Source organism: Anser cygnoides, chromosome 2, assembly GCF_040182565.1.
Source record: "Anser cygnoides isolate HZ-2024a breed goose chromosome 2, Taihu_goose_T2T_genome, whole genome shotgun sequence".
NCBI classification, from domain to species: Eukaryota; Metazoa; Chordata; class Aves; order Anseriformes; family Anatidae; genus Anser; species Anser cygnoides.
This window is the reverse complement of record NC_089874.1, coordinates 109,377,453-109,390,036: the sequence shown is the minus strand read 5'-3', so window position 1 is coordinate 109,390,036 and position 12,584 is coordinate 109,377,453. Positions and strand designations below refer to the sequence as shown.

Here is a 12,584-nt window from a genome sequence, read left to right as displayed (position 1 = left end):
TGGTGTGTTCAAGTTTGATTTCCACTACCTTGTTTATATACTGTAATTTATGACCCATATCACCTAAGGCTGTAATGATAGTCACATGTGAATTGTGGCTTCCCTCTTACCAGTGCAAATATGAAGTATAAGATAGGTGATACCGGGTTAGTTCTAAACAGAAGGAAACAAATCTGAATCTTCTAAGACTAAATTTAAATCGTACTTAGCTATGTTGCCCTATGTCAGTGTGTTCAGTGGGGTTCAGTCACCTTTATCTGTACTGCCTCCCAAGAAGAGGTGCCAAGGTTATTCATTTCCAGCTTTCCCTGGCTATCTAGCAGATATGTTTCTAATAAAAGGGATTCTGTCCAGTCTCCCTGGCATTGCTGTAGAAACTTAAGTGGTAAAAGCTAATTTTAGTGATGTTACCAGAAGCTTGCTTCCTAAATAAATGAAATGTAACAGCAAAAGAGCAGGCCAGTTGGCAAGGAGAGAGAGAGATGGAGAGGGATGTATGCAAATAATCTTGGAAATTTTGTGTTTGCGTTAATCTGCTAGCCGAAGTGCTGCTCTTTCTTGTAGCAGCCACAAATGAGAACTGAAGGTTTACAGAGTGAAGAGTTGGTATTCCTGTGGCAGTCGTTACGAAGGATGCAAAGCATGCAAGAAACTTCCGTAATTTACTTTCATGTGTTGAAGGTGTTGCAGATATGTCTTGATCCCTAGCTGCTACCAGACAAAACCATTCAGGTGGCTGCATGCTAGTGCTGTGGAGCAAAGAGGTGAAGGGCTGGATGCTGCCCAGATTCTCTTGGTAGTTGCTCCGCCTAGGATTAGAGAATGTGTGAGAAGGCAGGGGTCATCTCTCCACCTGTGTTCTGTATGGGGCCTGGGCCCCTTAAGAAACTAGTCCGATAATTTACTTGGGTTATACAAGAAACTGAGGTCACTTTTTCCTTGTGGCATCCTGTTTCATGCTCTGTTCTTGCAGTGCCAACATATGTGGTCATCTTTTCCCTCCACACTTCTTGTTGTCTTCTTACTAGCGGTGTCTCTGAGCAGAGGATCAGTGAGACTCCTCTGGCTGTCCTCAGGTTCCCTTGAAACCTTTTACATCAGTTTCATTTGAGGCCAGAAAGTTCATTTCCTTTGTCCAAATCCAGCGTCAGTTCACAATCTGGGATTTCCAGTAGGTGGTGTCAGACTACTGGAATTCAGATTGCAGAATGGGGGGATCTGAGGCTTTCTTCCAGTCTTTCCAAGAAGAGAGGGGGAGAAATTATTTGGAGGGATTACAGGAAACAAATTCGGTCCTGTACTAAGCGTTATGTTTTGGAAGACAAAGTAAGGCTTACTGGAGTCAAGTGTTTATAAATTTATCCAGAGGCTGTAGTAATCTCTGGGATCGTAAACATCTCTTGTCGCTTTTCGTACTGCTAGTAGTATTTGCAGAGAGTTGCTGTGAGAGTGTTTGGGGTTCGACCTTCGTTGGACGGCCACAATTATTGCAATTTAGAAGCCCTCAACCTGGTGGCATGGTTCTTCTAGCATGGTTGGATCTCTAGAACGTACATTTATTCCTACAAGGAAACAAAACTTCGATTTTGAAACAGAATCAAGGCATGGTTAATCAACATCCGGAGTTGCGAAAGAAATCTGTCAGCAAGAGCTAAACTTCAGTGCCTTCAGTGCCTTTTGATTTACAGTTTTAGGGTGCCACCTGCTGCTTGAAATGACTTTATTGTGCCATGGCTTTTAGTGAGACCGGCTACTGAAAACTTGCTGGCTACTAGGTGGCATGAAACTTCCATTTTCTTTTTAAATATTGGTTAGAAAATATGTATGTTGCCAATCAGTAATCTAATAAAACAATTCTGGGATCTGAAAAAAACACTTTTATAAAGACTTGTGCAATAGCAGCTTCACAGAGGCAGAGTTTTCTTATATGTTTAAATAAAGTGCATACCAATTCACTGTCTAAATAATACTGTCCTTTCCTGTTATCTTCTACCATGTTGCAAAATTACATGGTATGTGAATTTAAAAGAAAAACATTTGGTAATACAATTTTAAATTGTTCAGATGATATGGATGCTTGTCAATTCTGAAATTTTTGTTTCTGGATAAATTAACGGCATAAAATCAACTTTTATAGACAGATTGTTTATCTTGCTTGTGCTATGCGCTTTTCTGTTAAAAAGAGAGCTTTCTGAGAGATTTTTCATTTTTAGTACTATTAGCTAGATATGGTATAATTATGAGCATCTTGTGTTATTTTACTGAAAAAAATAAGACAGCAATGTTATACTGTGCCATGAATACGAAGTTTCCAGGCAAATCTGGACTGCAAAATACCTCACGCTGATTTCAGTCATATTGAAATCCACAGTAATTGAGACAGATGATTGCCATAGGTGTGTTTTTTGTGTGTGCATATGTTTTGTTTTGTTCTTGTGTTTTTTTTAAACACCCGATGACTTGCATAATAAAACGGCATGTGCCATAATCTCAGTGTTTTGAGAGCTAAAGAGTTTTCATTAAGAGAGAAGTGAAGTGTGTGTTGTTCAGAAGTTTGAAACATGGAGTTGCATGTAATTTTACACTACGTAATGACCTGAAGAATACACCACAATTAGTTAACCAATGTGTTCTTTAATTCCAAAAACCTTGGTTAACTTCCAGCTGGGGGGAAAAATAGTCCTGAAATAATCTTCCAAATAATAAATCACTTTGTTACTGGAGAGTATAGATGCAAGATTGACACTCATAACACAACATGTAATGTAACTAGTAACATCCATGTTTTCATGATGTATTTCTTATTTTTTAACAGTTGAGGGATCTGCATTGTAGAACAAAAATACTTATGTCTGTGTCTATGTGTTACTATAGGTACAAAGCTGAGTATAATACCTCTAGGTATGTATTCCAGCTCTGGTTTCTGGTTATCTGTTATACCTGTTGTTTACTATAACAGACTCAAAAAATGTGAAATGTTTTGAATATAGCCAGTCAGTAACAGCATAGATAGCTCTCACTCACACAAGTCGATTTTTTTAGGATTAAACTTTTGAAAACAAAAACAAAACAATCTTACTTGAATTACTGAAGGGAGAAAACATTTTTCAAGCCAATGCCTAGGGATGTAGTGTACTTCTTGTGCTTGCTTGTGTTCTGCCTGATATTAAGGTTAGGAATACAGTTGGTTATCTTTTGTGCCATGTAAAGTGCAAATGATACTGTTATAGATATGCCCAGTATTTTTTTAAGGCAATCTTTATTCTTCTTACATTTGGCTAGGCAGTTTTTAACTTTTTTTTTTTTCAAAATGAACAATGGTACTTTAAAAAGTCTTTAAAATTGAAATAAAGTTGTATGTTGCATATCTTCTAATGTACAGGTCTTTTAAAGAAAGGTTACATGCTTACAGTGATAGGTTAAAAGCATTCAGTGGTTTGAAATGCCATTTCAGGCAGGTTCATTAACTTCATGGTAAAGAAACCTTAAAACCTTTTATTGCAAATGGATTGATGTCATATAATTAATGGCATGTACAAAACTCATATTTTCCCCTTTAAAAAAAAAAAAAACTAACCTTGTGTTTTTTTAGTAAATGCTCAAGTCCTACAGGCAATGTTAAACATATATTAAATATATATTCACTGTACTATTTATGAATCTTTTTCCATAGATTACACCTCCTCCCTCACTATCGGACCCTCTTAAGGAACTGTTTAAACAACAGGAGGTTGTAAGGATGAAACTACGCTTACAGCACAGTATTGAAAGGGTAAGAATAAAGTAGTTTCTTTTATTTTCTAACCTCAGGGTTTTTCTTTTCAGTGGATACAGTGTTTTGCTCAATTTAACAATGTTTTAGAACTAAACTGCCTTCTAACCAAATCTGTGAATCGGAGCAACTTGTAAATATATAAATAAATAAAACTAATTCAGTATTATGTGATAGTTTGGACAACTGTTACCAGAATACTCAAGTCAGTAAGACAGCAGCTCTTTCCTCTTTACTGCTCTAAGATGTGTCTCAGACTTTTCCCCAAGGGCAGCAGGGAGGGGGAAGAAGTGGAGTAGCCTCTAGTTGTGAAGGCTAATAATCGTTGTAGACTTTAGAACCAAAGTCACTCAGTTAAAAGAATTTAAGCAACAGTAAATTCTGTATTAGTTAGAATCATAGAGTCATAGGATGGTTTGGGTTGGAAGAGACCTTAAACACCACCCAGTTCCAACCCCCTCCATGGGCAGGGACACCTCCCAGCAGACCAGGTTGCCTAAAACCCTATCTATCCTTGAACATCCCTTGAACACCTCCAGGGATGGGGCATCCACAGCTTGTCTGGGCAGCCTGTGCCAGTGCCTCACCTCCCTCTGAGTGAAGAATTTCTTCCAAATACCTAATCTAAACCTGCCCTCTTTTAATTTAAAGCCTTTCCCCCTTGTCCTATCACTCCACTCCCTGACAGAGCCTCCCCAGCTTTGCTGTAGGTCCCCTTTAGGTACTGCAAGGCCTCTATAAGGTCTGCCTGGAGCCTTCTCTTCTCCAGGCTGAACAACCCCAACCGCAACTCCTTCAGCTTGTCTTTGTAGAAGAGGTGCTCCAGTCCTCCAGAGGTGGAGCAATTCTCCTCGAAGTTCTGACTAAAACACTGTTTGCAATATTCTGTTTCCAAAAACTGTCTAAAATTATTTTAGAACACCATGTGTAGGCTTCTCTGAATTTGAACACATGAATTGAGACAATATCCCTAGTTTAAGAACATTCTTCATCCTAGGTTTAGATGTCTGGTCAGTATTGTGGACCACACTGCTTGTGGACACAGGCAGGGCCCCTTTTTCATGCAGACTGTGTCTTAAGGGTTTCCACACAGTTTACACAAGCAGCTGGCTCATTAAAACAATGTAGTGGTTTTTGATTATGATAATTTTAATGTGGATTACCAAACCAGTCAAGGGAGGAGGTTCTACTTGAATTTGGTATTACAGTGTAAAGCTAGGTAAAAAATAATAAACGCAAAGAATGTAAATATGGTTCAAGTTCTGACTTGACTTCTGAAAAGAAATAGTTGTGACCAGATGAAGGAAAGGTGCTGTTTTCTGGGCTTTTTTTTTTAATCCACAGTATTTTCTTTTGATAAAAAAATAGAGCCATTATGTTGCAGAGCAGTAAATAAATAAATGTGTAAATTCCTTTGTCTTAAATACAAAATATTTTATTTTGCTCAAACAGACAGTTCTTCAAATAGAATCCAATTTCTATACAGCTGTAAGTCAAGATAGGCCGAGACACGTATTCTTTCCTGAACTAAGAAAAGAAACTTTGTCTAGCTATGAATTTATGGAGTTCTGCATGTTGTTTTATTAATTAAAACCACCACCAACAACAAAATAAAATAAAAAATCTGCAAAGGATATTGCTTGGCCTCTGTACCTGACTTGACAAGTATGTGTAAAATTCTTCATACAGTCGAGATTTGCAAACCTATATCCCAGTCCTGTGCCTCAGCCTTCATCAACTACAACTTGCTTCATCAGCACTGAGTGGAAAATCTGGGTGTAGCATTCACCCAGCAGTGGGGGAAGAGGGAATGTTTTCAGTTCTGAGATGCAGGGAACATTCTTTGCATCAGTAAACTGGAATTTTTGAGTTGATTGGATTAAAAAGTTACCCCTTTCCCTGTCAGTCCATTTCTCACATCTCTCAGAAGTGTAAGCCTTAAAGAGAAATGTTTAAATGCATAGACATTTTTATGAATCAAACTGAAATACTTATATGGTAATACATTTAATAATAATTTATTTCTATGTATTTTTCAATCAGGAAAAGCTTATTGTTTCTAATGAGCAAGAAGTTCTACGCGTTCATTATCGAGCAGCAAGAACTCTAGCTAACCAAACACTACCATTCAGTGCCTGCACTGTTCTGCTGGATGCCGAGGTGTATAATGTGCCTCTGGATGCTCAGGTAAAGACACACTTCAGATTATCAAACAAAAAATCTTTCTAGCCTGACTCAAAATGAGCGTTTGGAGAGAATTCTGTTCCCATACTGAAGTTGTCATTGATTTGCTTGGGATCAAGACTTTGCATGTTGTAGGTTATTTCGATGAGGCCTCATATTGCACACCACGTCAGGCATGCAATAACAAGAGGGCACAGGTATGTACGCTGTTCTTCTTGGTTTTCTGCTTTGTACTGTGTCTGTTTTTCTTTCACCTCCAGAAATGATGTGAAAGGTAAAATAGGAACATGACTGCTGGTTTTGTTGTTTTTTGTTGTTGTTTTTTTATGAAGTCAAATTTAAATTGCAAATAGAATCTGTTTTGGAAGCTCACAAATACATCTTAAGCAAAACAACAAAATGTCAGAAAATAAGATTACTGCATCCCAGTTCTCTGGACTAGTGACAAAAGCAATGTGTGAGACTGGTTTGAAAGATCTGGAAATGTTTTGTGGAAACGCTCGTGTAAGGTTTTCTTCTTCTTTGTAAGGCAGGTGTTAGAACTGTTCTATGTGGGAAAAAAAAAAAAAAGAGACCAAAAACCAACAGTGAAATGGTGAACACTACAAGATAAAAGTAGGGTTTTTTCAAAATCACCTCAAGCTCCATACTACATGCTCCATGTTGTTTTCATGTTCAATGTTAGTATTTAGTTTCTGGTTAAACAATAAGATGAGCCGTATACTTTTAATCTACATATCTTGTATGGGCTACCACTCAGAAGTTTGCCACAGCCATGTCTCTAAGAGAATATGATTTCATGGTGTCAGTATTTTGTGAATGGTTCTACTAACAGGAGTGGAAACTGCATTCAGTACCTGTTTTGGTGACTGAGAAGCACGTAATGCAAGGAAGAAATTGGCTTTTACAGATGTAATAAAAGTTTTGATGTACTGAATGGTGGGTATTTTTAAATGAAACACCTACACTTCTGACATGTGGAATTTTACTTGAGAACTGGAACCCCTTACACATTTATTACAGGTTTCAACGTTTCCTCAATCTGTGTCATTACATTTTTTCCATCTTTAAAAAACGAGCTGTGGTCAAGAAGGTGATTCAGCAGAAAATACCAGTTTTATGGAGGCTGTATTTTTCTCCCATTTTAAGCCTTATACTGACAAATTTTTAAGTCATCATCTTCAAAAGAGAATTTTCTCTTTTCCTAACAGTCAAAATATAGTGATTGTTAGTTCTGAAGTTCAGAATAATTTTTTTGCCCCAGTTCAGAGGCTATTACTATTAGTGCTTAGAATTTGAGATGCATTTGAGTTCTACATATACCTGCATTTTTTATTATTAACATTTTCCAATTGATTTTAAATACAACAATTCTATATTTGAATTATGTAAGACAAAAGGGATCTTTATAGGGGGAGTAGTAGTAGTAAAATGCCTCTCTTTACCTCCGTGCTAATTTTTCTTAGAAAATGAAATAATTCATTTGCACATAATGTTCACCAAAGTATTAAATATATTTTTAATTATCATTGAAGACAATGTGTGAAACTGCCGGCTTGAAATCGATGTGTTAATTCAAATCTTCACGGGAAGAATATAAACAGATAAGGAATCATTCCCTTGTAATTCATTCTGATGTTTTCCTGCTATCCTTCTAGCAACTCTTTTGTTCTACGATGAAGAAACATTTTCTAAATCAACTTTTATTTGAGCAAATAGTTGGGAAAGATTTGTAAGCAAAGATCTGGTTTATTTCGTAGGAACATGACTGTCTGGGAGCTGTGTCTGTGGGATTTCTTGGTGTTTCAGGGCTTGCCTTTACAGCTGCTAATCTCATGCAGACCTTGAGAACTGTTCCTTGTAGTCATACGCACCAGACCGAAGATGGGGGAGGAAAAAGTCCCAAGTTTGTGGAGAACAGACTGTTAGCTGGGTACAGCTCACCTGAACACCTACAGTTCGGGACCACAAGACCAGTGTTGCTAATGGCTCTTTCTGTTCTAGTCAGCTTTCCCTTGAGGAACGTCTGAAATCTCAGACAGCTGTTTTCTGGAGATCTGTGTCTGCATTTTTTCCCCTGTTCTTGCCCATTACTGCAGTTCGTGTACTCTTGCAAAAGAGGTGGCTTTCTTTTCTAAAAATGTAACAGGAGCTTGTGCTATTTAGTGATTATTATTTAAATGTTAAATTGACATAGTCTGGCTTTAGGACTAGCTATGCAGTATCTAGTTTCTTACAAAGGATGAATGTGATATTCCAGATTCTTAAGAAATAGTTTATTAAAAAGTATCAAGAGATTTCATTGGGCAGGACAAATAAGACATTTTTTAATCCCATTTTGTAGATTTCTGTGGTAACTTTTGGTTTTAAATTGCTTTTGAATACTTGTGCAGCCAGTTAAGTCAGATTGCTCAAGTTTTCCTTGAATAATGTTTTGTTTTTCCCCTAGGGGACATTCATTTAATTTGTTACTGAATTTTCAAAGGAACAAAAAGAGATAGCAATTTTTGTGGAAGATCTGCCTTGTACTGATTAAGACTTTAAGGCATAAATCTTGAAGCCTCCTGCTCTAATTTTAAAAATAGAGGAAAGCTTTAGCTTGGAGGAATCTGGGAATAACCATTTTTAGTGAGTAGCTGGCTCACAGTGAGAGTGGTGGTCAACGTATTTGCTCTCATATACATACGAACCTTGATTCACTGACTCGGAGTTTATTCTTCCATCTGAAGCATTGTTTATGAAGCTCCCACAAAGTATGCTTTCATGTTTTTAAAGCGTGTCTAAGATGAATTGTCAAATACCTTACCATTTGCTTTTGTTTGTTTTTTTTGGCAGGCTGATGACAGCAAAACATCAGTGAGGGATCGATTCAATGCAAGACAATTTATGTCGTGGTTACAGGACGTTGACGATAAGTTTGACAAATTAAAGGTATACATCTTCATCTCTCCATATCTTTAGGGGAAAAAAGTGCCTCTAATGTCACTACAAAGATGAGATGAATAAATATATTAAGAAACCATAGATTTGTATGCAATATTGTAAGTTATTGTAAATATGTTAAGGGCAACATGAATGAAGGTTTAGTAATATTAAAAAAAAAAAAAAAACCACTTTGTTGCCATATAATTTAATGGAATAATCTGCGACTTCTTAAATATGTAATGGGGCAGTTACTGCCACCAAAGAGGCTCCTAGATCTCTTTTCTATTCTTAATATTTTTGTTGCAATATGGTGTTTTTTTTCAAATACTGAAATAACTTCTTTCTAACTTCAAAATAGACGTGCCTTTTGATGAGGCAGCAGCATGAAGCAGCAGCTTTAAATGCAGTACAAAGACTGGAGTGGCAGCTTAAACTGCAAGAACTTGATCCTGCTACTTACAAATCTATCAGCATTTATGAAATTCAAGAGTTTTATGTTCCTCTTGTTGATGTTAATGACGACTTTGAATTGACACCAATATGACAACTAGTATCTTCTGGCTCTTCCCATGGAAAACTAGAGACTGAGGTGCAGTGATACACAAGGTTTTGTTTGTTTGTTTAAGACAGGGCACTTAATTCTGTGGAATACTGCCTTTCTTAATAATTCAGGTATTCCTTCAGAAAAACGTTGTGTGGGGTCTTGTTCGCAATACAGAAGATGGATGCTAATTTTGAAATCAGTTTCCCAGTAAATACCATTATCTGTATTTTAAAAATGCTTACAGCTTTAGAGCTTATTGCTGAAAAAGATGATGAAACATGGTGAGTTAACAGCGCTGGAAGCTGTTAATAACAAAAACAGCCACCAAAAAAAGAATGATACCTAAAATCTGCTATAAAGCTTTGTATAATGAAATTTCAGTAACAGTTGAACTCCCACAGAAAAAAGATGAAAAAGCCTGTGGAAGACAATATATGACTTGGAGGAAAATAGTCTATTAATCTTATTATATTTTGTAAATTACTGTACAGTTTTCTTTTTGGAAAAAAAAGATGTAATATTGTCTTCATTTTTAAATAATTTATTTTATACATATTGTGCAAATGTAAATAGTCTTGTAATTAATGTTCAAACCTGTATAAAATAGATATTTTAACTGTAAAACTGTTTTTGTCTAATGTTTTATTGGACCAAAGTTGTTGTTTTTATTAAGTGTAGTGTGTTCCTGGTTGGCAGTTCTTTTTAATATGGCATGTGTTTGAGTTGAGCTGATTGTTTCATCACCATAACTGTAAAAGAATTGAAACTGAACTGTATTGCATGCTTCACAGAACTCGTAACTCCTTTACTTCAATAACTGATACCTAAACAACTGTAGCATTTACAAAAAACATATTTCATATTAGTCTGCTGTTGTAATGCCATACCTATGACTTACTATACTGAAAATATTTTTGTGTAAAACAAAAACAACAAAAACACGACAAAAAAAAATCTCTTATATGGTGGTCTCGTAATAGAGCCTATTTTTTCCAACAAAATGCCTTTGAATGAAAATTCTTAAATTGTATATTGTCTATTTTAATAATCTATGGACGGATATGTAAATATTTGTAAATACAATGTTTAATAAATTTTATTGGTCATGTTACTAGTTGGAATTTCTTCGTAATATTGTACCATTGGATTATTATAAAATTTCATCATTCCTGTTATAGGATGTATGTAGGGAGGCTCAACCAAAAACAAAATCTTATGCTTTTTTTTTTAATCCTTAGAACCGTGGGTAATTAGTTAATTATTTACTACGAGGAGGTTAAAGATATTCATGAAAAAGATTTGTTACAGTCTAGTCCATAAATTATTCAAGAATGCTTGGGATATGGTGTCTGTGAAATTCATTTTGAAAGAAATGGGGCTTATGCAAGAGAGGCGGTTACCTGGAAAAGAGATTACGGTACTTGGTTTGAACTGATTTTTAAATACCAGGTGAAAGAGTACTTACTCCTCCTGTCTGTGTGAATGCCCAGGTACCTTTGTTGTGATGGAGAGCAACCTGAGCATTGAATGAGAGACTATGCAGGCAGCAGACTCCTTCCTGTATGCACATCGGTGCCAGTTCAAGTCAAGAATAAAGTAACAGTAACTCAAGCACAGTAAAACTGGATTAAGCGTACATTCATATGTAATTCCTGCCCTGTACCTGTTTTTCCCCTGACTTTTAATTTGCTAGGTATTGGAGGAAGGAGTTGTTTGTGCTTTTATATGGGACCATCTACCTGATGTCACACACACCTGAAAACAGACTAAGAAAAATGCAAAAACAGTATTATTCTGAAAGTCAAATTCTCACAGCTGCTTTCAGATGAGTTTTGAAAACACAGAAATCTGGGTTGTCACCTGCTTAAAAAGACAGGAAGAATGGGTAAAGCTGCAACTAGTAAATGGGCACAAGTTTACTTCCATCAGATTATTCATGGAGTAATAAAAAGTAAACATAGATCTGGAAGTGGGAAAACCTACTACAGACTTGTTTGGAGTATGGGATGTGAACGCATCATGAAGAGCAGAGAAGCTGCATCGGGTTGTGGGACTGTTGGATGTGTTAGGCAAGAAGAGGGTGACAAAGGCACTCGGTTTGGAGGAGAGGATGGGGTGGATGTGGAGTTGGGACTCGGTGCAGCTGGATGTGTAGCGAGGAGCTCTGTGCACAGAGCGAGGACGGAGGAATCGAGCGGAGCCACGGCTCGCACAACCAGCGAGCGGGTCCGGCAGGGCTGAGCAGGGGCAAGGCTTCAAGCTGTTTACAGTGTTTGTGCTCTGGGAGTATCAGCACGTTCTTGGATTAATTACAATTATTTTGACGGTATACCTTATAAGGAGATCCGAAGATCGATGTTCCGCAGGCATAGCCTGTGTTTCCTTAACAAGGAGAGACGCCTTGCTAGTATCAGTGTCACACAACAGATTTTTTTTGATACCAATCAGTAAGCATTGCCTTGCCCGAAGGGTAGCCTCAAGTGTTGCAGTCCCATGGACAACGCTCTCCCACCTTCTCTGGTTTGAATCCACATTGTGTTCCAGCCCTGTTTTTTCAGGTTTACGCTGCGGGACGATACCCAGTGTGTGCTTCCAACATTTCAGTGATTCGAGTCGGGAGGGCTGAGGTGAAACACGGCATCACCTCGCTGGGGAGAGGGCCGCGTTTCCCTCCAAAGGGTCTGGCTGCCTCCTGGAAGCCTACGGGCTGCTGGAGGTTTCTGGGCTCCTCCTGGGTTTTCCTTCCAGGGACCGAGCTTGGTCTCTTGGGACTGGGCGCCTGGGTGGGTAAACCAGCGCCACGTGGCCGTTTTGGGGATCCTGGCGAGGCCGGCGCAAAGCCCCTTTACTCCAGGCTTATTTGAGAGAAGGAAAGAGCATTCGGTGCACGACTTCACAGCTTTATTTCTCTCTCCCCGAGGGCTGACCATCTGCCCTCAGCCCCTTCACAGCCCCTCCAGGGCACCTCACGGCCCCGCGGAGCCCTCTTCCCCCCTCGCCCCTCTCCTCCACCACCTGCTCGCCCCCCGCGCCGCGCCGGGCTGCCCCTAGCGGCTGCTCCGAGCCCGGGGCCCGGCCTCTTTGTTCCTCCGAGCCCCCCAAAAAACCCCACCCCAGCGCCCCCCGGCTCCCCCCCAGCCCCAAAACCCGCCCCGGCCG

The 12,584-nt window shown here is 38.4% G+C and overlaps 1 protein-coding gene across 5 annotated transcripts in view; it reads left to right on the top strand.

Annotated features, from left to right (window-relative positions):
* ANKRD12 (ankyrin repeat domain 12) overlaps positions 1 to 9,761 on the top strand; it is a 42,222-nt gene extending 32,461 nt beyond the window's left edge. For all 5 annotated transcript variants that reach the window (XM_013179371.3, XM_066992761.1, XM_013179369.3 and 2 more), the window contains 4 exons: positions 3,674 to 3,772; positions 5,816 to 5,959; positions 8,792 to 8,887; positions 9,240 to 9,761. In XM_013179371.3, coding sequence (XP_013034825.3) covers positions 3,674 to 3,772; positions 5,816 to 5,959; positions 8,792 to 8,887; positions 9,240 to 9,425 — 525 coding nt within the window. In that variant the 3' untranslated portion in view covers positions 9,426 to 9,761. The remainder of the gene's footprint in view (positions 1 to 3,673; positions 3,773 to 5,815; positions 5,960 to 8,791; positions 8,888 to 9,239) is intronic.
* Positions 9,762 to 12,584: the final 2,823 nt, after the last annotated feature.